The sequence below is a fragment of the Cygnus olor genome, chromosome 11 (assembly GCF_009769625.2).
Source record: "Cygnus olor isolate bCygOlo1 chromosome 11, bCygOlo1.pri.v2, whole genome shotgun sequence".
Lineage (NCBI taxonomy): Eukaryota > Metazoa > Chordata > Aves > Anseriformes > Anatidae > Cygnus > Cygnus olor.
Genome location: NC_049179.1, coordinates 9,788,587 through 9,815,263, shown reverse-complemented (window position 1 = coordinate 9,815,263; position 26,677 = coordinate 9,788,587). Strand labels below are relative to the sequence as shown.

At 39.4% G+C, this 26,677-nt stretch overlaps 1 protein-coding gene across 11 annotated transcripts in view; it reads left to right on the top strand.

Annotated features, from left to right (window-relative positions):
• The window catches only part of NEO1 (neogenin 1), a 191,536-nt gene that overhangs the window by 158,765 nt on the left and 6,094 nt on the right, over positions 1 to 26,677 (top strand). For 4 of the 11 annotated variants that reach the window (XM_040570217.1, XM_040570218.1, XM_040570213.1 and 1 more), the window contains exons 16-26: positions 371 to 466; positions 1,603 to 1,826; positions 5,671 to 5,809; positions 8,512 to 8,619; positions 11,692 to 11,886; positions 12,599 to 12,631; positions 16,606 to 16,674; positions 17,514 to 17,661; positions 19,782 to 20,020; positions 20,721 to 20,813; positions 25,038 to 25,196. In XM_040570217.1, coding sequence (XP_040426151.1) covers positions 371 to 466; positions 1,603 to 1,826; positions 5,671 to 5,809; positions 8,512 to 8,619; positions 11,692 to 11,886; positions 12,599 to 12,631; positions 16,606 to 16,674; positions 17,514 to 17,661; positions 19,782 to 20,020; positions 20,721 to 20,813; positions 25,038 to 25,196 — 1,503 coding nt within the window. The remainder of the gene's footprint in view (positions 1 to 370; positions 467 to 1,602; positions 1,827 to 5,670; positions 5,810 to 8,511; positions 8,620 to 11,691; positions 11,887 to 12,598; positions 12,632 to 16,605; positions 16,675 to 17,513; positions 17,662 to 19,781; positions 20,021 to 20,720; positions 20,814 to 25,037; positions 25,197 to 26,677) is intronic. The other 7 variants (XM_040570221.1, XM_040570220.1, XM_040570214.1 and 4 more) reach the window with 4 other exon arrangements.

The window sequence follows — 26,677 nt, the reverse complement described above, 5'->3', positions numbered from 1 at the left end:
AGGTAAGATATATCCTGATAGCAAAATAAATGTTAGTATTGGGAACTGTTGGGAAATTCCTTAAAATTGGAGTATTAGATAATGTTTAGTAGAGCAACCTAAAATGGTCATTTTAAAATGTTCTTCCTCATTACTAGCTTGACTGTACTTAAGGTGGATGTGCTCTGACTACAGACTTCTGCTGTATGAGAGCTGTTGTAGACTAAAAGAAGGTCTGTGTGGAGACATTCACAGTGCAAACTTCTTATTTCATATATTTTACTTAAAAAACAAAATACTGAACAAAGCAGAGAAAACATAGAGGGTAAAAAACCAAACAGGATTCACAAACAGGTTGCGCTGAAAATATACTACTATTTTTTTCCTTTAGACCCGAGCTCCCACTATGTTATAACTCTGAAAGCGTTCAACAATGTTGGTGAAGGAATTCCTCTCTATGAGAGCGCGGTGACCAGGCCTCATTCAGGTAAAGGCAAGGGGCTGCTTTTAAGTTGTGCATTGCTAAAAATCAGTAACATGCCTTCTGCACGGCAGCTGAAATGTGGTTATATGTCATGTAAAAGTGTGGTTTTTCAGTGTCATCAAGTACTCTCCATTTCTTTAACTGATTGGCCTTACTGTTTCAGTGATTGCCTTGCATGGTTCATCCATTTATTTAACTGCCTAAAATTGATTTTATTTTTAAATTACAAAATTTATCTTTTAACAACTTACAGATGTTCTTATTTTAAAAGTTACCATTACGTTAGCAAAAATTGTATGGGTACAATTCTAAAGGTGTTGTTCTTGTTTTGTTTTTAGGGACGAGTATAGGTTTTTTTGTCTTTACACTGAGCTTTTGAATATGATGCCTTCACTTTCTTTGTCTAAGTCTCAGTCTGCCATTACTTACGTTAAACAAGTTATTTGCTTAATTGTTTTTCGTCTTGTAACACATTAATACAAAGAGAAATTTGTTTGCAAGTGAGCTACTACTAACGTATGGCTCGCTGTGCTCCCTGCTAGACTGTTGACATTATTTAGTTATTTTATACAAATGTTTAACACTTCTGTTTATTTTACTCTCCTGAAAAGTAAGAATTCTGATAGATTTTATAGGGGACATTGGAATTCCATTTTTTTCAGTCACTGCAAATTTGCATGATACATGGGATTTGCCTGCCATGAGCATTCTTTAAAAGATGATGGGAGTTACTTTTATGAAGTGGTATTTATCCATCCAGAAGTCCCACTCTTTTTCCTCCTCATTGTTTTCTGGAGGAGGAATCAGTGGATGTTCTGAGGCAAACAAAGTCAAAATTAAAACTATTGGATGTTTAGGGTTCTTAGGCCATGATTGCATGCACTCAATGCTACTGGCTAGGTGGCAAACTATAGCATAGATATGTCGTCATTGTCTTACGGGAACACAATGCAACAGTAATTGTATTAGCCAGTCTTATGTCACCTATTAACTCTGGCTTTTCTCTCTTTTTCTCCATTTCTCACCTTCATTTCATTGTATTACCCTGCATTTCCCCTTTTTTGTTTCTGTTTACATTAAAATGCCACCTTCTCCCTTTTTAATTATAATACACTACTTTTTACCCATCAATTCCCTAGACACTTCCGAAGTTGATTTGTTTGTTATTAATGCTCCATACACTCCAGTGCCAGATCCGTCTCCCATGATGCCACCGGTGGGAGTTCAGGCTTCCATTCTGAGTCATGACACCATAAGGATTACTTGGGCAGACAACTCTCTGCCAAAGAACCAGAAGATCACTGATGCTCGCTACTACACAGTTCGCTGGAAAACCAATATTCCTGCAAATACAAAGTACAAGGTATTGGAGTTTCAACTACGCTAGCACAGCTGGGATATTCTAATGACAAGTTTCATGTTTGAGTTATGGTTAAGCAAAAGCTGAGAGTCAAGAGAAGTGCTTAGAAAGCAGTATAGATGTGTATCCAGTTTTATTTGTGTTCACACATCAGTAGTACTCAGTTAAATCATTGCTTCAAAAGTTCTTCTGGGTTTGGTGGAATAGGTGTTTGTGGTCTCTGGTATATGTGTGAGAGGTTGAGATGGCGTGTTGTTTATGAGTGAATGGAAGAGTTGACTTGGGCAAGGAAGGAAGACACTTCCAGAATGACTTTCTGCTGGGGAGCTGTGGACACAGTGACAGTTTCCTACTTTCTTCTTCACCTTGACATGATGGCTTTCTGTGACACGTGGGCTTACCTTAGAGGGGCCAATAATGCATTAATAAGGTATGTGTTACTAATGGCTTCTCTCCAGTTAGCAGAGGACTCTGAATTTGTGTGGTGAGCCATGCACTGGGAAATATTTACTCTGATAATTTGAAGTCTTTTTTTTTTTCCTTTTTACAACCCTTTATGTTCATACCAAGTTGATAGTGAAACTTCCCTTTGGGAACTGATGGGCACAAAATACATAACGATAACTTTATGATATTGTTGCCTGCCTTGATTTGGAGATCTAATTTGGGGTTGGATTTTTCAGTTTGGATCTTTTGAGTCGGTTGGTTGCATTTTTTAATTTCCAGAGCTGTTTGGAGGCCTGAAAAATGCTGACTGCAAATTTCACATTTGAAATGAGACTCAGAGGAAATGATTGTTAAAATATCCAGCTAGTGGAGCTCCCTTTATGCTCTTAGAGAGCAATCTTGTTACAAACCAGATATTTTTTTTTTGATTGAAATGAAAAGATGTATGTATGTGTGTTCCTTCTCTAAAGGCAAGTTATTTATGAATCCACATTCCTGAGTCATGTGCAGAGGATGTCTCGGGAGTGATTTATATAATGCTGCAGTTTCATTAGTTAAGAGCTTAAAAAAAACACTCTCAGTGGTAAATGAAATACTCCCACTGTTCTCAGTGCTGGCAGCCAGTGGTCAAGAAGTTTTACTCTGAACCAAAAATAATATGTAATGATGGAATATAGTTCAAAATTACTCATTTAAAAAAGCATTTGCCTCAGAGGACTTAAGTAAGAAACATTTGCCCTAAATCATCATTTTTAAACCATGACGTCTGGAGAACTTGTTTCTGGCTTTTCTTTCTTTGTTTCAGTGATAAAATCCGTACTGCTTAGTTGAACAAAAACAAATGGCAATTTTAAGACAGGCAAAACCTCTTTTTCAGCAGTGCTGTTGAATAAGCTGCTGTATTTCAGTCAGGTCTTTGGTTACTTTATTAAGTACGGACTAGTGTATTGCTCATCATGGCCATCTCTCTAGAAGCTTTGCCTACCTATTGCACATTTTGAGGCTGTTCACTGAGTTGCATCAGAGCTTCTCTGTTACACAGCCTCGCACACAGAAATCTTATCTTCAGGACAGTTCTCTGGTATCCAGAGCTACATCTGTTCAACCTGGTGTTGTTTCATCCACCACTCCCTTCAATAAATGGGATGTTGATACAGTTTGTTTCATAATTTTCCACTTTCTATGCTTACATTCAAAAAATACTTATTCAAGAAGAGGGAGCATGCTTCAAATGCAAGTACAAACCTCAAGGAGCCTTATTTTCTTAAGTTTGTATAGGAGTTGTGTCCATGCAGAGCATATAAACACAGGAACAGATGTAATATAGTTCCTGAAGCTGAAATACTCCACTGTGCTTTGAACCGTGTAGCTTCACTAATGTGGATCAGAGAGCATTTTTCAAAGAATCTTTGTTGGTGGTGAGGGGTTGTCCTATGCACAGGCTCCCTGTGATTTATATCAGTGGTGCTCTCAAGCATAAGCTAAAATATTAAATCTTAACTTAGATCTCATAGGACTGTATAAAAAGAAAATGTATTTTACAAGGTAATATTAATGATGTTTATTTCTAGTAGGTGAGGAGGGTTTAGTATAATGGGATATGTTGTGATCTTAAAAATAGTAAATGGCTTAAAAATAGAGAAGGAAGCAGAGAAGTCTTGCACTCCAGTTTGGCCTTTCATGTGTCATTTACATTCAGGAAGATGTGTACTGAAACTAAAAGATACCAAGCTTCAAAGTCATAGATGAAAATATAACTTTAACCTTTAAAAAGGATTCCAACTGCCATGTATGGCTGAAGCTAGGAGCTAAAAAGTGCTGTAAACAGAATTGAGTGCTTAAATGGTGTTAGGGTTTTCCAGAGATTGTGGAGAGGAAGAAATGTGTGCACTTTGCAGGGGTAAGTCCAGCTCGTAATGCAAGACATTAGGAAAAGACTTCTCTGTTGGACTTGACATTACATTATTGTCTAGGCCAAAGGTTTTTGCAGTTTCTACTGTAACATCACTGTTTTCCTTATGTCCCTGAGCTGCACTGCAAAGAGCCTGGAGAAGATGTTGCTTGGCACTCCCGAGAGCTGATGAAAAGCTCTTCTGAGCTCATGGTTTCATGTTTGTACTAGGGAGGTTCAGTCAAGCTTTGCCACTGAACAAATACAGGAACTGTTCTACTCTACACTTAAATATTTGAACCATTCAGCCACAATCACATTTACTTTGAAACTACACTGAATTTTTGTACAAGTTAAGGTTTAAAGGTAATGGAAGATTTGATTTTGATTAGTTTTATGATGTCTTTATGGTCTGTCAAATCCTATGATGTCTTAACTGGCAAAATGCTCCTCTGTGAACAAGCAAAGTACTCTGTACAAATTTAAGTATCACTTGGCTGACAGCTTTTCGAACTTTCACCTGGTGTAGCAAAAATCTGTCATTATATACTTGAGAAATAAGGGTTTTCTCTGCAGAATTTGGCCATATTATTAGTCGAGTCTTCAAGGAATATGCATTTATAGGTGGTCTTTTCCTTGAAAAAGAAATCACTGAAAACAGTTGTTTTCTGAAGACAATAGTTATTTATTAATACAGGTGTTGTATGACCCTGCCATATTTGGAAGCAACTAACTATTGAATTCTACATTTAGATTTGTGTAGGTCAAGGTAAGGAATACAGATAGATGTAGAAACCTCTTTCTTTTTTCCATATGCCTCAAGTACGTGCTATTTATGTTTAGCTCATGTATAACAACCATCAGACAGTTTGATTTAAAGGTCGAAAATTCTAGGTAAATGGCTGAGTTACAAATCACAGTGTAAACCATGTGTGGTTCAGTGTTTGGTCCTAGATAACAATCCTTTCCGATAAAACCTAAGTGTTAATAAAGCTTCGGCATCTTCGAGTCTCTCAGCACCTGTACCTTCACTTGATTTTTTGAGTCTCTCAGCACCTGTACCTTCACTTGATTTTTTTTTTTAAAGTATGTTAAAAATTCACTGAAAATGTTAACAGGAATTTGGAAGGAAGATGCGGATTTCATGAAGGACTTCTATTGTTAGCTGTGCTTCATTGCTTTCCCTAGTTAGATCAGTTAATGAAATGCTGTAAATTAACCCCCTGCCAAGTAGTCAGTGATTCAGCCTGCTGCATAAGCATGCCCTGGACCTCGTATTGCTTTTTTTTTTAATCTATAATTGATATTAAATGTTTTTGCTCTTTGCAGAAGGAATTTCTAGCTCAGGATAAAACAATGACACCTTAATAGTTGATTAATGAATTGCATGACAGAGCAAAAATGTTAGAGAATTGATGACTGTGGTTATATTACCTGAGACGGGTGTCTGAGAGCTGGTGATGGATGGTTCTCAGTTCAGAAGTTACTGACGCTTTGTTTTTCTTTCAGACTGCAAATGCAACCACTTTGAGCTATTTAGTGACTGGGTTAAAACCAAATACCTTGTATGAATTCTCTGTGATGGTGACTAAAGGTCGAAGATCAAGTACTTGGAGTATGACAGCACATGGAACAACTTTTGAATTAGGTAATCATCTGTGCCTTTCTGGAAGGGTTGACATCCGTGATGAGATCAATAAAGTCTTGTCTGCCAGAATCCTGGAGGAGGGAAAGCATGTATTTAAAATGATTATGCTGAGGAGTACTTGCTGAGGGGTTCTTTTCTTTCTAGTTTGGTCAGAAATTCTGATCAAAAAAGAAAAACATACCCCAAAATTCAAAGGGATGATTGCATGCAAAAGAATTTACATCAAATTACAGAGAAGTAATGAATAATGTACCACAGTTCACAGACAGGAGAGAATAAAAAAGCATACAAAGAAAATAATTTAGCAAGTAATAATTTAAATTCAGTATCATGATGATGATTATTATTACAGTGAGGAAGTGCATGAGGCAAATGAATCAAAACCAAAATCCCAGTAAAAATTAAGACATCGAAATGAACCCTAAATTATTCTTCTTCAACGTGAATAGGCATTGCACTTCCCAGAGCTGCGGAAGTGATGCACTCTCCAAGTAGAGAGCAGGAGAGGGTTTGTAGCCGCTGCGGGGAACTCGGCCCCAGTGAGTAGCTGTGATCTCCAGAACCTCTCCTGACCTGTCCCTCATTAGCCCCCATCACCCCCACAGTGTGAAATGATCTTTGTGCAGTTGAATTTACTGTTTATTATGCTGGTGTTTCTGTTTATTTGAAGAGTAGGGACAAAAAAGAGCCTATTCAAATTACCCTGCAGTTCTCAGACTAGATTAAAGTACAGCAAAAAGTCAAGTATGTAAAGAATTGGTCAGGTCATCCAAGTATTCTAAAACAAGGATTAAGAAAAAGATGAAATCAGAAAGCTCCTAACTTATTCTGAAGTCCCATAACCCTTAGTGAGCGTCAGTTGCTTTTGAAAACATTGTCTTAGTTTTTGGTGAGAGTGATGTGTTTGTCCAGAGATAGATGGCTTTGTCAGAATGCATTCCCCCAAAAACAGAGAACGTCAGAGCAGTGGAACTAGCCCAGGTTTGCATGGAGGCTTGCTTCCCCTTCTGATTGCTATGCACATCCAGTGTTTGAACTGTATTTGGTACACACACACTGTTCTCATCTCATCTCATAACTCTGTGCAGGGATTGTAAAAGTTGCACAGATAAAGTTCTTTGAAGAGAATTTGAAACTCAAAGTGCAGGAGCGAGGGTGAGATAGAGGCAGTTTCATTTCTTCCATTTAAATAGCATCAATTTCTAGTTGGGGCACTTATAAGGAATATTTGTAAATATGACCTAAAAGCTTGGGAACTAAGAGGCAAATGAAAAAAAGCAAAAGCTAAATATATTTTCTCATAACAGATCTTGTGATTTATATTACTCGCCAAATTCCTGAGTGTATGACTCATTATTTTTGAATACTCATGACTTGCAGCGTTGTACAGGACTTGCTCCTCAACTAAGACTGAAGAAAAATACAGGATAACTGGTTTCAGTGTTGTTCTCTGCATTACTAATCTCTTGAGGGCTAGTCCTGAGGTTTATTTTTTCTTTGAAGCTTACTCTAGGGCCTTGAGTAGTGCTTTACATCATTTCTGTGGAGCAGCATGCTTTTAAGTATCTAGGATAATGATTACAGTAACTTTTGAATCTCTTTTGCCATCCCTGGTTTCCACCTATTATTCTGCATTGGGATAATAGGTAGCCACCTCAGAGGATGTGCAAATTAATTTCTAATAGGTAATATACATAAAGCTCTTTAAACGTGGAAAGCACTGTGTAAGCACTAAATGTTACTATTACAGTATTAAATATCCAAGGCAAATATACTTTGCTAAGAGTTACCTAATTAAAAGTCTCATGTTTTCCATTATGTGGCATTCCACACTGTAGCTGGTTAATGCACCTTTGGAGAGTGGGCTCTGTGCATTTGAAAGCCATTAATCCAAGCCCCAGCTGGATATTTGAGTTTGCAGGGAGAAAGGTCTCAGGTTTCAATCTTTCGCTGGAGTGGTTTGTGCCATTTCCTGAGTTTTAGGCAGGAGGGGCTGATGGGAGCAGAAAGCTCTCCCTCTCTCGTGCTCTCAGTTTTGCTCTCTGGAAACTCAAGGGACAAGGTTGGACAGTTGTGTTCTGCCAGTATTTCTGGATTGCACATGCTTCTGTGGTGCAGGTTTCCTTGCAAATCACAAACAAATGTTCAGTAAAGTAAGTTAAGAATTACCGGTTCCAATTCTAAACCTCTGGTGGATTTACTTTGCTGATTCAGATTTGAGTGGCAAATTGGCATTCCTGGGTCTTGGTCCCACCATAAACCTGAAAATATGGAGATATTTCATATGCCTGTGCCTATAAAATGTGTTTATTCCAGAAGTTCATGCAGTTTTTCTGATGAGCAAACAAATTCATGTCAGAAGTCACTAACCCCAACTACTAGAGTTCTCTGAAGATGATACGGTTTTGAAGATAGATGAGCTCAATCATGAATCACAGCGTCTGGTGACAGAAAGGCTTTAGAAACAGGTAACTTGCCATGGAAAGGAAATACCGCACACCAGATGGCATTTGCCAGTTTAATGGAGTAAATCAGTAAGACCACTGCACTGGTATAGTGGATTTATCTGAAGACTGAATGTTCAGGGTTTTTATTGTTGTACGTGCCTGTCTTTTAATAAAAAGTGAAGGTGCTGAGATTACTTACATCCAGTGAAATTGGGCAAACTGTTTCTGATAACCCGTTTTTTTGTTTCTTTGCAGTTCCTACTTCTCCTCCCAAAGATGTGACTGTGGTGAGCAAAGAGGGAAAACCTCGGACAATAATTGTTAACTGGCAGCCTCCATCTGAAGCCAATGGCAAAATTACAGGTGCAGTTTGCGTGAGCTACAAAGGCAGATACAAGATAGCTTGTTAACAGCAGAATGTAATCTACATAACTATGTGAACATGTTCCATATTTAGCCTGGAGCTATCCACAGGTTCTATATCTTCTTTGCCAATCTTTTTAGTAGCTTGGATTAATTATTTACTTTTGTACCCAGTAAAATATATATCAAGATATAAACTGTAACTGCAGTATGAAATGGGAGTCTAACCACAAATATAATTGAAAGTTTAAATATCTCAATAACTTTTGCTGTCATCAGTTTGGGCTATTCTAATAGCAAGCCTCCAGAAATACATCTGTTAATGCATCCGGCCTGTCAGTATTTTATTTAGAAGTCTCTGTCCCGGTGATCCTTGACATCTTCCTGCCATTGCTGTGGCGCAGAACAGACTTAAAGCCTGTTTATTAATCCCCTGACATAATCATTAGGAACAAACTGTTATTTGACTTGGTAACTGCATCACTTTCATGTAGGGTAAATCATTTACAGAAAACAATAATTACTGTTTCCTTTCTGTAAGCGTTTTGTTTGTTTGGATTCCCATTTCTAAAGGCTTTTTGAAATAATTCACTTCAGTTTTCCTTTTTTTTTTTTCCCCCCAGGCTTTAAGCTTAAAGCAGATTTTATCAGCATACAGTTTGCACTGTATGATTTTGCTTTTGTTATCAGAATTAACTGTGGTACAAGAATCAAACCTTTGAAACCTGTCACCAAGGCAAGAGTATGATTATACAGTGCTCAGGGCTGTAGCCCGTGTTCTAGACAGGAGACAAAAATGAGTCTGATTGCTTTGAAAAGGCAGAATATTGGAGACTGCCTTTAGTAAAAGCAACACACTTTCTTATAAGTATTCTTAAGTATTTAATTACAGTAATTTAAGTATTAATGTAAGAAAGACCCCTAAAAAGCAAAGTGGCACTGAGCTTGCAGCCCAGAGCCTGCAGGTAAGATGCTGTGGCTGTGCCAGGTGCACTTGCTGTCTTCCTGGTGTCAGTGCTAAAACAACAGTGCGGGAGGGTTGTGCAAACACACCAGCACACTGCTCTTCTGTGTGATCGGGTGCCATGTGTCTCACGGTGCAGCCGTGGGGATGCAACTCCTGCAGAGCAGCAGCTCACGCTGCGCCAGAATGCCCGAGCCATTTCTGTCTGTGCATACAGATAGCTGTTTGTACCTTTCTCTGTTTTCATTTGTCTCTGTAAAGCCAGTTCTGCGTTTCTTTATTATCAGCAAGATGTTTCCTCCATATAGGAAGGAAAACTTGACTGGAGGAGTGGGAGCCTTTATCTTTACTGCAGGTTAAAGGACTTGGTTGCTAGCTGTCAGTGAGGGTCATTGACAGGTGTGAAACGCAAGGCACAAATAACCCTAGCGTATATGTGCTCTTAAAAAGATAAGCCTGTCACCTTACATCACATGTGTATGTCAGGAAGGGAAGGCGATAATACAATCAGATCAGCATTCACTTACACAGTGCAGTTAGCAAAATTAGCATACGCGTTTTCCAGGTAACAAATCTCCTTGCAATGTCTATACTGTGAAGGAGAACCTTGCATTTTTTTCATAGGTGTTGGATGGAAACACACAGTATTTATTAGTATTTGCATAAGAGCTAAATTCTAAAATATTATGTGTCTATAGGGGTACGAGTCCACCAAACATCAGATCGGGTTTGCCAAGGGAGCCAGACACGGATTTTTGGGGATGTGGCAGCTGAGTGCCCTCTGCTGGACAGAGCCATTGCCAGCGAGAGAAGCAGAGACGAATAATTAATTACTGATTAACCCTGCTCAATTCATTCTGTGCAGTCATAGCAGAAATGCTGTGCGTGAAGTAATTCCGTGCTCTGGATAGCATGTCTGTGGAGTACTTACTTGTCTTTGCAGTTCCTATTTTCCTTTGATGTGGCTAAGATGGATGTGAAATTCTGAAATGTGCTAATCTGGATTCCAGATGCTTTTGCATCATAATAATTGCTGACTAATTAGTACAGTCATGAGGAAACTCAGTTATCTGGTGCCACTACGCTGTATATAATGCTTTCAGCTGTCACTGTGTGCATGTGTCGTCCCTTCCTAGACAAGTTACAGATAGGTTGCTTTGTGACCTGTACAAGTAGCAAATTATTAAATTCAACCCACAGAGGTTAACGCGCCACCAAGGGCAGAAATTAAGCCTACCAGACCTACAAATGGTGTTTTAGGCATCATCCTCCATGCCATACTGGCTACTGGGAATTACATGAATGTGAGGTACCAGCAAGATTTTTCATTGTTCTAAAGAACTGGAAGCTGCTCCAGAGAACCTGACTCCCTCTTCCTACCAAACCCCACAGACAGGTGGGCAGTGGGACAAGAGCAGTAGCAATTTGTGCATGAAGCCTCTGACCTATTTGGGCAAATTAATGCCAGGGGCTCTATGTTCTTTGTGACAGAAATCACAATGCTTTTACTTCATATTACTTTGTATGTGCAGTATATTTAACACCAGATCACATACTCCTCCTGTACTGTTTTCCTAGGACCTGCAAGATCGCATCAGTTCTCTTCAGATTGTTTCTTTGTTAATAAACTGAAAAAGTAATAAACCAATTAGATTTAATATGAACTCATAAACACAAGTTCTTTTGCTATGCATGAGAATGTTTTGTTGTTTCAAGGTTAGCAATTTTCCCTAAACATTAATACTTTGAGGATGTATTTATAAGAGTAGTTTTATGTTATTTTACATTACTTGGTCCATGAACAGATAAAGAGGTGGAAGCGAGGAATTCATCCATACTTAATGAACAGTGATGAAAAATAATTTTGATACTTTAAATAGATTTTTTCTTTCAACATACTTTTGAATAGCTTAAAATTTTAGATGGGAAGGCTGTCTAATACATGAATACATTCCTAGTCTTTGAAAACGTAAGAATACACTTTCAAAAACCCATAATCATTTAGCTGTGCAAATATCATTAAAAGTTGATGGAACTCTTGCTGTTAGATCTTATGACTATCCTGTTCTTTTATGTATAAAGTTCTTTTGTTTCTTTCCTTTGAATAGGGTACATCATTTACTACAGTACGGATGTGAATGCTGAAATACATGACTGGGTTATTGAACCCGTTGTGGGAAACAGACTGACCCATCAGATACAAGAATTGACCCTCGATACACCATATTATTTCAAAATTCAGGCCCGCAACTCCAAGGGCATGGGGCCTATGTCTGAGGCAGTTCAGTTCAGAACCCCAAAAGGTAAAGTATCACACGTAGCTAAATATCTTCCTTGTTTTCTGAATGCCATCCCTGTAGGAATAAGTCACCAAATAGCATGAATTTTATATTTAAACTGGAAAAGACAGGGAGATGATGAAGTTGGATTACAATAAAATTTTCCCTCTGATTGCTCTTGCATGTGGTTACTACATATGCAGATTTTGCTCAACTGTTTGCTTATTTGTGTTATTTCAAAATTAGTGGTGGGCCTTTAGGACATCTAGTTATTAATGCTGAGGGTCTGTGTCCCACATGTGTGTTTTAGAAAACTACTTTCTAGTTGCTTTAAGATTCTGGGTCTTGTGTGTTTTGTCTGCTCATGATAAAATGGTCCAAGGCAGCAGGGATCTGGAGCTGGTAGACAGTGAAATGCTGCTCGCTGCTGGCTTGGTTGATGTAATGGGAACTAGTGTGACGCAGCAGGCTCTTTAATCACGAAGTGCTTGCTGAGGGCTACCTAGTGAAATAGTACAAACATAATACCTTGAAAAAAAGTACTTTAAGGAGAGGTGAAGAATAAAAAGTTATGAATCTAACAGTGCTCTTTCCATGTTAGTATTCATGGTTAAAATTGAAAGCTTTACTCTAGCCAGTCTGTTTATGCTATGTGAAACTTGAAATTCTGTCTCTCGCTCCTTCAAGCCTTATGATCTTTCTCTTGTTTTTTCCTTCCCTGTGCTTGTCCCACTAGCTGAATCCTCAGATAAAATGCCTAATGATCAAGGTAAATGAAGAACCATGCTTTCTCTTTTACTCCATCCTTTCCATGTGTTGTTTTTTCCTTTCCATGTGCTGTTGCATTTCCTAAATGAAACAAGTATCTGCTGCTCTAAATATAAATGAGCAAGTTCCTGTTGTGCTTTTAATAGTGGAATAACTGGAAGCTCTATTTGTGGTTTGGGTGTTTGGAATATAAAGTGATCTCTGTAGTCAGATGTCACATGAAGGGACGAGTGGGTTGTGCCAGAGGTGAATCATTCTGTCAAAATGAATTTGGATTAAGTGATATTCCAGCCAGCCTCTGACCATTGATGCAAGATCTCAGTATATACAGGAGGAAGATCAGACAGTTATCTAATTAGCACAAGTACTGTTTTGCAAGCTCTACGTCTATAATTATTTTTATAATAAGGGAAAATATATCTGCTCTAGAAAGCTTTTCTGCAAGAGAGATTCTGTTTGTCAGCTCGTTTAGACTCCAGACTCTTCTGAAGAGCACAGCATTAGCTACTAAAAGCCTTAAGGCTTTAAAATGTTTGCTTGAAAAATGGTAGCTTTGAGTTTACTACATTGTATTATATGGGGAATGTCCCAGGGCTATTTTTGCTTGCTTCCAAATAAGCTGCAAGCCTAATAAAAAGGGGAAGAATTAGTCTAAAGGGATGAGTTTAAAAGGACATTGGCAAGCAGCTTAGACATACAATTAAATAGATCCTAAAGGGGTTGAGAATGATCTTTTTTTTTTTAACTTGCTTTTCAACCTGTTATTTGGAAGTAATTTCTTAAATATGCTTTACTAGGCAATTACAGAGTAAATTCTTACTCAGACTAGAATAACAGAGATGCTAGCTGAGAGTCAGGCTTGTCTGTGAGGAAGCAGAGGCTCTCCATGTTGTCGTTAGTCCTCTCTTGCAGGTAGAATGGAATAAGGAAAGATTAAATGGTTTTATTTAAAAGTTGCTGTTTACTCTTGCTCTAGTCTTCTAATTTCATTTCAGCAGATAACTAAATCTTCTCATCCAACATTATCTCATGCTAAAATAATCTTTTCTTCTACTAATGATTTGATTAACATTTATAAATTTATAACATCTATAACTCATAAAGCCTATGTAAAAGCCAAGAGAGTTTTGTTTCAGAATTCCTATACGAGAATGTGGAGATCAGAAATCATGGCAATAGGTTAAATGTAGAAAAGGAGAACACAAGCTGAACAGCAGAAGAGCTTGCTCTGTGACAAGGTCCTATAATTGCAGAATTGTGTCCTTGAAGAATACTGAACAGGTTATTTGAGACTGGAAGGAACAAAGTCCAGTGGGACTGAGTCTCTGGTCACAGTGCTTCTGGCCTCCTTCTCCCCCGTGTCAGAGCTTTGCCTGTATTCAGGAGCGAGCTCCCCAGCGTGTACAGGCTGTGCTGCTTTCTGGAATTAGATGCTGAGAAGTGATGTGGTCAGTTAGGTACCTGAATTTCACTATGTTTTGAAAACTGGTGTTCGTGCCTTGTAGATACCTTTGCTTGGCTGGAAGTGTGCACGCTGCTTGCTGCACGGAGGCCACACGGTTGGTGCCAGCGCCTGGTGTCCCTGAGCTGCCCCCTCTACGAGGGTAGCGTGCAGGTGGTTGTTCCAAGGATGTCCACAGCTGGAATATTGTTTCCTCCATATCTCTGACTTCCAGCATTTTTATCATCTAAATGTGATTTACACTCTTGTCACATATGCACACATCAAGGGGCGGTATGGTAGTGAGTGCAGGCCCATGATAAACTGCCCTGACTCAGGGTCTTACACCCACATTTACACGTCATCCCTGCTGCTCCGTGCAGGTGACTTTGCATATCTTATTATCTATTCCATCATTTTATGCCATCTGTGAACTTTAGTAGCAATTATTTTAATTTTCTTTCACAGTGTTATTAAGGATATTGAATTATACTTGGCCAAGCTCAGGTCTTTGCAGAACCTCATTAGAAATATCCCTTGTGAATAATGATTCTGCAATTATAATTCTTATTCTTATCAGTTAATTAGTTGTTAATCTTGTTAATATGTGCCACATTGCTTTTTTATTATGCTATTTTTAACAAAGCTCAGTGAAATGTTTTATGGAAGTCTAAATATAGTATGTCTGTATAGTTTCTGTTCCCAACTAAATTTATTGTCTGACATTGTTTGTTTGAAAAGACCTGTTTTCAGTAAAACAGAAAGATGGACATGAAGTATGCCCCCATCTCCTGTCTGTCATTTTTTCCATGATCTTGCCTATTATAAGGATCCAGCACCTGCATTAAAAATGCATAGGGCTGTCTATTTCTCTTTTTAAAATATTGCCAGTTATTTTTATTGCCTCCTCCTCTGCCCCCCTCCAAGCTTCTCTGGTGCTCCGCTGTGTCTTCAGTGCCAGGTTTGATTCAGAGAATTCACCCTTTTTTTTCCCACATCTCTTTGGTGCAAGTTATATGGTCATATGGATCTAAATATATTAAATACCAGCTGATTAAAATTCTGTTTAATTTTTTTCATCGATGCTGCAAAATTACCAGTCCAGTACTTCAAAGAGAAAATTTGTTTTAACTGAATGCTATGGCCTCTCTGGGCTGGCAGGTGCAATATATCTTGTTCATTATAGATTTGTCCTGCAATACGCCTTTCCCATTATTATAGAGTACACCTAATTCCTCACTGTATACGTGTAACATTCCTTCTTATTGTCCTCCTTGGGGTTTATTCAGTAGTCTTGCTGGTGCCTTTGCTGTTCTTATCAGTTGTCTTTATTTCACAGTTACTAATTTACAGACTTTTGACTTCAGATTAATAATTACCATTCATGGCACATACTTTTACACTTACTAGTTCTTGATTAGTGTGGATTGTTAACTGAGAAAACCCTTCTTCCAGATGTAAGCTGCTGTATCTGGGGACTTGTTTTTTGTGTTTTTGACTTTTTGTGCCTACCTCTGTAAAAATGTGTCAAGTATAAAAAATTCCAGTAAGAGGAACGTTGTTCTTTGCATGTTGCATTACGTTTCCCCCCTTTACAGTGTTTTTATCATTCGTGGTCATTTTGCATTAGTATATTCTAATGAAAACACAAAAGTGAGGAAAAAAACAGGGCTTTTGTGCTCCTTTTCTTCTGGAAGTCTTCTGCTAACTCAGGAGAGATCTTGGTATTAGAAGTGAACTTGTGACTTCATGCCTCTTGCTGTGGCAGCAAGCGATCTGAGTTAGACCTGACTTACATGAGGGGAAGTGCTTGGTAGAGGAGCAGTAGGACGGCGTTTCTGTGGGTAGGTTGGCTCTTGCATCTAGCACCCAGGAGATTCTGCTAAGAGAGGCTGTGCCTTGTGCCTTGGTTTGTAATAATTAGCATATAGATACATTTACTTCTGTTGCCAGCCTATAAACATAATGCTTTGAAACTAATTAATTTGTTTTCCCTGGGTTTTGCCAAAAACACTTCTGTGATACTTCATTGTCACTTGTGGCAAAGGCAAAACAAACAGGAAAGAATGGGGAGAATTTTAAAGCAAGCTTTTAAGGTTAGGAAGGGACTTAATATTATATTTACTGTGCTTTTTCTTCCTCACTCACCGTAATTAGGGATTAGGAAAAGAAACCTGTATAACTACTGTTTCAGGATGATTAACTGTGTGTACAAGTGTGGCAAAACCATTTGCGTCAATATATACCTGTGTATTACTGCAAATATTTTTTGTTATATTGTTTAAAATGAATACTAGCACTGGAAGCTAATAGCTCTTTTGAAGTGGTTCTCTTCCTGGAGAAACATAGTTGCCATATCTTTATGTAGGGGGAGAAAAGGATTAAGAAATGCTCACAGTTGTTCAGAGAGAAATTCCAAAGGAGCTGCCTTGTAGTGCTAGCGTGGGTGTTGATGTGTACGTAGGTGTACGTGTGTCTGTATATATATGTGTATAGATGTATATATAGAATTACCATATATGTGACTTTTCCAGCTTCAGGATCTGCAGGAAAGGGAAGCCGCCCAGTGGACATAGGGCCAGATTACAAACCACCACTCGGTGGTAAGTGTTGTTACAAAGCTTTTCAATTCAAATGCAGCAACTTGTGGTATTTCAGAGTGATGAGACAGCCCACCAAAAATACTAAACTGTTTACAACCCAGACCAAATCTGTTTCCGTAACTTTTTTCTCTTATGATGGTAGCTGTGCCCATTCGAGAAACTGTTATCAGACTTCTGTCATAGCACTCTTGCCTACTGTGTAGGGTATTTGGAAAAAATACCTTCCCCTTCCTTTTCATTTCAGTCTTGACAGTAGATCTTGTTCTCGGTTTAGTTTTAAATGCCTGCTCTAGTGCACAAGTGTAAAATTTATTCAGTGAGAACATATTAGGACGGAAAAAAATCATCTTAACCCCTTCTCCGTATTAGCACTGGGCATTGTGGAGCCTTGCCCTAAGGTAACACTCATTAGTGTTACATAAAATGTGTTTTCTTTCAGAGGAAAGTGACCACTGTCGAATATTGATATGATTCGTGTGATTACTGGGTCCAGGGGAATGCCCATCGTGCTGTAGTTCTAGCAGGGTCCCAGGTTAACTCTCCTCAGACTCAACTATTGAATTTTTTTATGATAGCTATTAGAGTAGGGTGAACTTATAGACTGATAGTTGGAACTGGATCTATAAAGTACCTTACAGATTACACAGTTGTACAGAAACATGATTGGCGAATGACAGAAAAATAAGTAAGCATTTCATGTGAAATCCTAGCAGATAAACTATCATTCTTATTCTACTAATCTTTTTCCCAGTCTGGGATCGGCACTCCTTGCTTTTGTTGGGGATCTTTTCCAAGTAAAGTCTTAATAAAAATTAACCCTTTTCTCCCTACTCTTACAGGCAGTAACAGTCCCCATGGAAGCCCTACTTCTCCCTTGGATAGCAACATGCTTCTTGTGATCATTGTATCCGTTGGAGTCATCACCATTGTGATCGTGGTGATAGTTGCTGTCTTCTGCACTCGTCGTACCACTTCTCACCAGAAAAAGTAAGGGCACTTAGCCCTGTCCTATCTTTCTCAATGAATTCTGTTATTTTTCTCACTTAATCTGTTCTTTATGATGTATAGATCTTTATGATGCATGGTTCTTTATGATGTATGGATCTTTATGATATATATATCTTTATGATGAAGAGTTTATTACTTTTAAGCCTTGTGAGCTGTAGAAGCTCTGTCCTGACACCAAAGTGTAGTAATGCAGTGCTGTGACATGAGTTTGAACTCCAGTGTTTGGCAGATAACTCAGCTGTATTGATGGATATTATCATGAAGTTGGTGATGATGTTCTTTGGCTTTTCATCAGTATTTCAGAGTTTACAAAACATCAAAGGTTTACAGACAAAAATGCTATAACAGTGCTTTCATACAGACCTACACTTCTCCCTGTCTGAGGAGAAAGTACTGTTTAAAATACTGGGATTATCTTGCATTCTTGTCTGAACAACAGCTTTGTGTGCTTGCAGTAATCACACCAATCTCTGGTGAATGTCTTGCTGGAAGCTCAGATGGTCGTCTGAGAGCTGACATCTCATTATGCAGCTTCCGTTACTGCTTGCGCCAGGATCAGAGGCAGAATTAATTCAGGCAGAGCAGCATGCAGGCCTGGCTCTTCTGTTTCCAACCCTGTGCTGATACATCTGTGTAGAGCTGTGTGAGCTCAACAGCTCAGGCAGATTCTCACTTCTGTTCTTAGTATGTCCTCCACTGTGCACAGCAGGCTTCCAAGCTGTGCATGATAATAGCTAATTCTTAGATAGATTACTGGAGTGGAATCTGGACCTGGAGCTGGACTCCTTAGAAAAGTGCTTCAGAATCCTGAATAGAACTGTGTGTCTGACTTCTACCCTCACTTAGAGCACAGACATCTGAATTAAGATGAAAGCAGTGATGCTGCCATTCATTCGGCTACTGGAAGTTGTTCCTGCATTTTCTTTTAAAGAACTGAACAGAGCTGAAAGCTTTTTATTGTTTTTAAGTTTGAAGAGACTGTTTTATGCAAAACAGTGTTCTAAGGAAGTCACTAAAAGCATGGCTTAGAAGGTAATTCCAATTTTTTTCTGAAGCCGAACCATCCTGCAAGAATGCAAATTCATAGGAGAAGAGAATGTGGATATGTGAGAGAGAGTCTAGCAGCTGGGGGATGTGATTGGGAGAGGAGAAAGTTCAGGGTCTTGTGCCCAAGAGAGGTTATTTATTTCTCAAACAGCAAAAATAACCCTGTGAAATCTTGCCTTTGCTTTTCCAGTTTCTAAATGCCACCTCCCACATGCAGCAACCCGCAACCTTCTGATCTGCTTCATTTGTTCAACTACAGAGCTCACAGCCAGATGCTGGGAGCGTGTCTGGCCGCGTATCACCTACATGAGAGGCTCTGTTTGCCAATACTTTCAAAATTGTATGTAGGCAGATATCTTAGCCATTTCTAGCAAATGTGCTACCCAGAAGGGACACCTTCCTCCAGCACTGCCAGGGCCCAAAAGGAGGAGTGAGTGGGGAGGGCAGTGCTGGAACTCTGAATTTTCATTTTTCCCAAATTCCTTCTTGTCAAATGTCTTCCTCACAAGCACTCTCCCCAGTTTGCTGCTGATGCTGTTCAACAGCAATGAAGAAGCACATTAGTTAGATGTATCTAACCTGAGCAGTGGTAAAATGAATGTTCTTGTCATTAGTCTTTACTGTTAACCATCCTGTTGGGATAATTGGCTATTTCCACACTCCTTCTGCAGCTATTGTTTGAGGTTGTTTGTAAACCCTGGAGTACAGCACAGCATGGTGTACATACACTTTGTGTTTAGAATATTCTTTTAATAACCATAAGCACTGGAAACTTAATTTTTGTTAATGAAAGCTTAGTCTGTGGAGCACAGTTCTGCAGCATGTGGTACCATTTGAGACAAAATTCATGGCATCAGAGTTGCAGAATATGCAGGGGTATGCTTTGAGATGTCAGATGTGCTTATATGTAAAATTCAAAGCTTCCTGCCCAGTGGGTAGCTTTCGCTCAGCTGGATTCAAGATCAGAAAGAAGTCTCGATGAAAATTTGCCTTTTTCAACAAGTGAAAGGAAACATACATCTAAGAACATTTCATTTGTTTTTCTTCCCAAGGAAACGAGCTGCCTGCAAATCAGTGAACGGGTCCCACAAGTACAAAGGAAACTCCAAAGATGTCAAGCCTCCTGACCTTTGGATCCATCATGAAAGACTGGAGCTAAAACCCATTGATAAATCTCCAGATCCCAATCCAATCATGACAGATACCCCAATCCCTCGCAACTCCCAAGACATCACCCCAGTTGATAATTCCATGGACAGCAATATCCATCAAAGGCGGAATTCCTACAGAGGTGAGCTATCAGCAAATACTTTGATCCCGATGCTTAAAACTATATATATTTTACTTTATCTGTCAAAATCACTTTACTGGCATGTTATTTGGTTACCATGTTTCTTTGTTCTTACTTTATGAGTACTGAATTTGTCTTGTGCCTGGTTTATAAGGCTCTATGAAAAGGAAGGATCACATTTTTTAGTGAGGAAAGTGAATGCACAAGAGTTAAATCATGAATTTCCCGTAGTAAATACTGATCGGTAGTCAGAAGATCATGTAACAAGTGTGTGACACATTTCTTTCAGCAAACACACAATCAGGTTTTGGCACCTTAGCCAGCTAGTGCTCATCTCTGAGGCTTGGCTGAGTTTCCACGTGGTGAGTGGTTCACGTGGTAATCCAGCATGTCTTACCCACACGCATGACTCTGTTCTACCACTCATTTCCCAGAGCTGCATCGCCAGAGGTTTGTGTTAGCCTGATGGCCTGGCGAGTTCTGGAGAGTGACCAGTGATCTTTAACACTCCTCCTCCTCCCCACTTCGTGGTGAAGGATGAAAGAGCTGTTTCTGTCAGTTGTGAGCCACAAAACTGCTTACAGACAGGAGAGCCCTCTTTTGCACTCAGAAATAACGAGAGGAGGATTGAAATTATCGTGGTATGGTATCACAGAAGTCTCGCTGCCATAGTAAATAACCTTCAGTATTCTTCCTTCAGGACATGAGTCAGAGGATAGCATGTCCACGCTGGCAGGAAGAAGGGGAATGAGGCCCAAGATGATGATGCCTTTTGATTCTCAGCCACCTCAGCGTAAGTCAGCAGCCCACCTACCAGCTGTCCTGGACTTGGGTGCACCCAAACAAACCATGCTGATGCTGTACGCACAGGCACACACGTTCACTTACAGTCTTCCTGCTTACATCTCCTAAGTAATTCTGTCATATCCGCAGTGGAAACAGTTCAAAGAAGGCATCCTGAATTCCTTATTGTGAAGGCAGAGTTAGATCAAGTTAGAAGGAATAGCTGTACTGGGCGGCATGCTGCAAAACGGGGAAGAGTTAGAATGTGTCCAGCAGTCTGTCTGTCCCAGTCTCCAGCAGTGACAATTGTAGGTGCCTTTTAGGGAGAGCCTAGGAGCCTGGCTGCTTTTTATAGTCCATTCCCTTTGTATTCTGCCAGTATCCAGCTGTTAGGTAGGAACTGCAGAGGGTACATCGCTGCTGAGACTTCTGTGCTCTATTTACCGACCTGCTGAACAGGTCTTGACCCCTTTCTGAAATTTCTATTTGCCTCTAGTCTCCTGTGGTAGCAAGTTCGAGAAGTTCAAAACCTGCTGTGTAATATACTTCTTTCTATAGTCTGTTTTTAACCAGTCTCCTGGTTTCATCAAGAGATTTGTGGTTCTAGTATGGTAGGACCTGGTAGCGCGTTCTGTGTTCACCTTACCCTCTGCCTTCCTGGGTTGGTGAATCTCAGTCAGGCTCTTCTCCACCATTAGTTGTCTTCTTTTTTGGAAAAGGTAACAAAAGCCTCTGCAGTATGTACAGTAGTTTTGCTCCACAATGTGTCTATTATACTAATTTATTGAAATGTGGATGCATCGCTGCTAGAGGCTGAGGTTTTGTGAGTCTGGCAGAGCAGACTTTTAAATGAGGAGGATGTCTGGTTTGTTATTTCTTGTTTGTGTACTTTACTGCTAATTAATGACAATTTGAGCAAGCGTGCTGACTTAGAAATTTTGTTGACGTAATAGAAATACAATTATTATTATGAAATATTTTCAGAATTAAAACATACCTGTGGTTTTCAAATGATAAAATTCTGAGATGAAAAGGGACTTTGCCAAACCTCTGAACAACTAGACTGAAACTTTGACTTCAGCACAAGTAAAACTGCAAAAGTTTACAAAAGTTTACCTGCACCGACAGAACTGTGAGGCAAAATTACACAATGCTTATTTGGTATGAGCTTTAGACATGTCTTGTTCAGGGACATGTCTTGTTCATGAACATAAAGTTCATGTTTAACCTAGGTAATTGCTACTGATGTTATCTGCTGGCAAGTATGGATGTCTAACGATGGACACGGCAGCTATTGGATTCTGATGATTTCCTGTCCCATGTCAGGTGCTGGAACATGATAAATTCAGACTTGTGTGACCCCACAAAAAAATCAGACTGCAGTGAGACTTCCTTTGCACTTTTCTGATAATGACAAGTGTGTCTTCCTGTAAATGGGATGCAGCATTGGATAAACACAACATAATACAAACGAGTACAGGAGCCAGTGCTGAAACATGCTGAGTACTGCACAGAAAGAGCATAGCAATGCGCGTTTCATGCTACGACATTCAGTGAGAAAGATCTGGCAACTTTACATGATCAGTCCCACGTAGGATGGGAAGATGTGCAGCTGACAAGAGTGATAGATACGGTGGTGGTACATATTTTATGGAGGTAGCATATTCCAGTTCCACTTTATAATGGTATTCAAACTGATGTGATTATGCTGGCGGATACAGTTGTGGATATGATTTTTCTTACCTAGCTTTGATTTTTTTTTTTTTTAATGCCAGTCCTGCTGTGTTTGCTTGAAAAGCATATGTTTCCCCTCCATCCTGCAATAGATACTGCCTTGCCCAGAAAGAAAGAACCAGCTGCAGACGCAGCTGGCTTGGTGCGACAGGCTAGCACGATGCACTAAATGTCAGGAAGGATAAGTAAGGTCCTCTGGTGCCTTAGGGCTTGAGATTGTTTTTGTGACTTTCTTTTGAGTTTTTGTCCTGTTTGCAAAAGCTCCAAGGAATCACAACTGTAGGTTTCTTTTTACAGTCAATGAAAACATTAAGGTGATGTCTTTAGATACCTTTTTGCAGAATCTCCACAGAAAACGGACGTTCTGGTACATGAGGCTCTGTTCAATAAGCAGCATAGGCAGAACCATTTAGTGTGTTTAAGCCTGTGGCTTCAGATACCTTCCTGTTGCTTTGTTTCCCCGTACTGTAGTGTTCAAATCTAGTTACTTTCCTCTTAAGTACTAAATTAGGATAACTTAGTATGTTCAATTTCAGTATAATTTACAGCAGTGCAACAGGAATGGTGCGTGCCTGGTTAGTCCCTACCTTTTGACAACTGGAAAACAAAACTTCTGGAAGGATATTAGGAAGCAAAGACCTATTTATTTCTTAATGCACATTTTTCTTTGTCTGGTTCTTCCTATGAATTTTTTGCCTCCTTGAGATTAAATAGCACATTGTGATCTGGTGTTACAGCGTACTGATTTTTGAACTGTAAAGCTTTGTGTGATCTAGGTACCCAGAAAATTAATTGCAGAGTTGCCCTAGCTGGATGGCTAGGTGGGAAGGTGCACGTACCGAGGACCTGGCTTTTCACTGGATCAGGTTTTTCCAACTTGCTCACTGGATTCTGCTTTGGATGGTGTTTCAGAACTGCTGTGGTCTTGTTTTTTTCTCCATCCCCAAGCTTTTAAGAAGTGTCTTCTGAGGCACAGAGTTATGTGCAAAATTTTTTATTGCAGTTGCAGAAATGTCTAGGCAGTCTTTTGTACTGACATTCATTATATTTGATAATGACCAAATTGATAGAGCAGTGGTTTTTACAAGTAGAAGTAATTAAAATGTTTATGCTTATAAAATTTTATGCTTTACAGTCTATGTGCTTCCTACCTTGCTGACATGCGGGAGAACTCCTAGTGTCTCTGATGACTGTCATCTCTGCCACAGTTTCTGATCACCCAGTTCTAGTGGTTTATTCCTTGATTTGCCAGTTCCCTGTGAGACAAAGTGACATTTGTAATCTTCCTTGAGGCTCTTAGTGAGAATAGCTGATATTTTACTGTGACTGTATCCCTGGACATGTTTCCCTAGGATTTAAATCTAGAACCGAAAGCTCAGTATTAGAGTGTAGTTACTCTTCATTTATAGGAGGCTGATAATGGGGTTGGCTTTCTGTGGGTCTAACCTAATGGTTATTACCAATAGCTGAAAATCTGTACACATATTGCCTCCTCTGATCAATTCCCATATTCTGTCCTGCTGACAGGCTATTTTGTAGGCAATGAAGAAGTCAGAGGGTTCACGTTTGTTTAGTCAGCCTTTGAGTTCAAACAGCATGCATCAATGCAAGAGTCTTAACTGGATTACCATTATAATGATAGATTTGTGCATTGTCAGTCCTAGAAAGTAACTTTGAAAGGCACCACGTGTGGAGAATTTCCAGAAAAGGTTCAAACCAACCAACTACAACCATGTTTTTCTTTATGGTACTAATGCTAGCACTGACCTTTGGCCTTTCCCTTCTGTTTTCTGTGTTGAGATTTCTTTTGGATGATTTTAAGCAACTCAGTATTTTAGTCTCTCCTAAGAGCTAAACTGTATGCTTTCCCTCCCATTTGGGGAGTAGTGGGACTTTGTTTTGCTGTTATCACAAGAGGGTGAGGACAAAGGATGATTTACAGTAAGTATAAAATTTGTGTGTCTCAAGCAGGAATGAATGCAATAAAGACAGCAAGATAAAAAATGGGAAAAAAAAGAAAAAGCTGTTTTCAGTTTTAAGTGTATAGGAGCAGAGCTTTACTACTTCTGCACAGAGGGAGTGAATAGAGCTTTTGGTGTCATGTCCTACACTTACTTGTCTTACATTAATTAATTAACCAAAGATGCCACATTCCATTACAATGTTGAGAAATTCAATGGCAGTCAAAAATATTGTGGAATTTGAGCTCAGATGTCTCCCATATTAGGTCTGACATTTATAGCACAGCATGAAATACGTGGAAGTTCTAAAGGGAGTGTAACAGAGCTCTTGGAAGACACAGCCAAGAGAAGTGCACTTGCTGCGCAGGAAAATGGAGGGTTCTGCTTCTTTGTGGGATTTGTGTCTTGTCACAGAGGGAGCTTGTCATGGCTCCCCTGCTCAGAGGCTTTGTGGGAGAAGGGAGGGATATGGTGCATTTCAGTACGTGTGCATGCTTGTCTGTATGTTAAGCATTTTTCTGTCTTATATTCATTCACAGCTGTGATTAGTGCTCATCCCATCCATTCACTCGATAACCCTCACCATCATTTCCACTCCGGCAGCCTCGCTTCTCCAACTCGCAGCTATCTCCATCACCAGGTCAACCCGTGGCCGATTGGCACATCCATGTCCCATTCAGACAGGGCCAATTCCACAGGTGAGATATAAATGCGCAGGTAGATTTTGATTGTACTGGAACAATGAGTGAAATGTGGAATCAACAGCTGAAACTTAACTTGGTCAGTCACCATTTTGGTCTTAGGCCATGGAATGTGAACTGTCCCAAGATAACCTTCTTCCTTTCCTTGAGTCTCTTTGTGCTGAATGAAAATAAAATTAATTTTTGAGGTTTTTAGATAACAGCAGACAGCAACTAGCACTGTGTGTATGTGCTTCGGTAGGTGACCCATAGCATTTCCTGGTTTGTTGCCAATAAAAGACTGTGAAGAAGAATGGGAAAAAATACTTCCCTAAGAGGCAGAGGGATGAGTTTAAGTACAGACAATATTCTTGACAATTAGATTGAGTTTTCTGTAGACTGCTTCTCGTGTAGCTCAGATACTGATCCTTTCAATAGGTGATAATGCCCTTGGAAAAGGAGGCTTAATGTTTTATATACATACAACTTCAAATAGGAAGACTCCTTATTATAAAACCTTCAGCCCTGGAGTCTGAAACATCAGTTTACATCTAATTGGAACTATTTAATGCGACAATAACTTTCCTAATTAGTTGTGTTTAAAAGTGAGACAGAACAAAAGTCCAGACTTTCTTACTGAGAGCTATTAGTTAATCCTCCTGAAGCACAAAGAAAATTGTGGTGTTTCCTGTGCGGCGTTTTTCAGGCTTGACGCACAATTTCTTGCGATAGTTTTTGTAATGTCTCCAGTTTTCTTAAAAATTCTGAAGCAATGGTATTGCTAAATTGCAAGTGGATAACATCCTGAGATGAAGTGAATTCTGAGTTTCTGTAGCTTAAGGTCTAAATTTTAGTTAAGTTGCCAGAGCCAACAGTGTTGTTTCCTGTTTCCTTCTGAAAACAATTCACAAGGGCACAAACACACAGACGATATGTTAGAGGCAGAGGTTTCTCTTGCTGTGTTTACGCTGCTGAAGTGTCAGCTCTTGTCATCCAAATCTTTTCCTGCACGTGGTCTGATCAGGATCACAACGCCCTAAATTCAAGGCACCATCTTGTTCTCTGAGATATGGGTGCAGCTGCTGCAATCAGCCAAATGAAGCCTGGGATTTCATTTCAGTTTTCAGCAAGTAAATCTACCTCAGAAAACAGAAAAAAAGGGCTCTTCTGTATGCACTTTAGTGATATACGCAGAACATATACCTATATAAGAATTCCTGTGTTGTGAAATACTGAAGTGTAAAATGAGACTGAAGATTTGTGTTCCGTGCTGTTCGTCTGAGGGCCAGGCTGCTGTCTTCTTACACGTAGCTGTTCCCATACAAAGCTGTTGATTTGGTATTATACCTGTGGACTCATTCAGTTCTTCAGCTTATTTTGTTATTGAATAGCTGTTGCCGTTCACTCTACAACTGGACAGTTACATGGAACTGGTGTTATTTGCTACACAGCTGACTTGTGAATTCGCTTCTTAGCTTATAGCAGCAGTCTTGGGAATG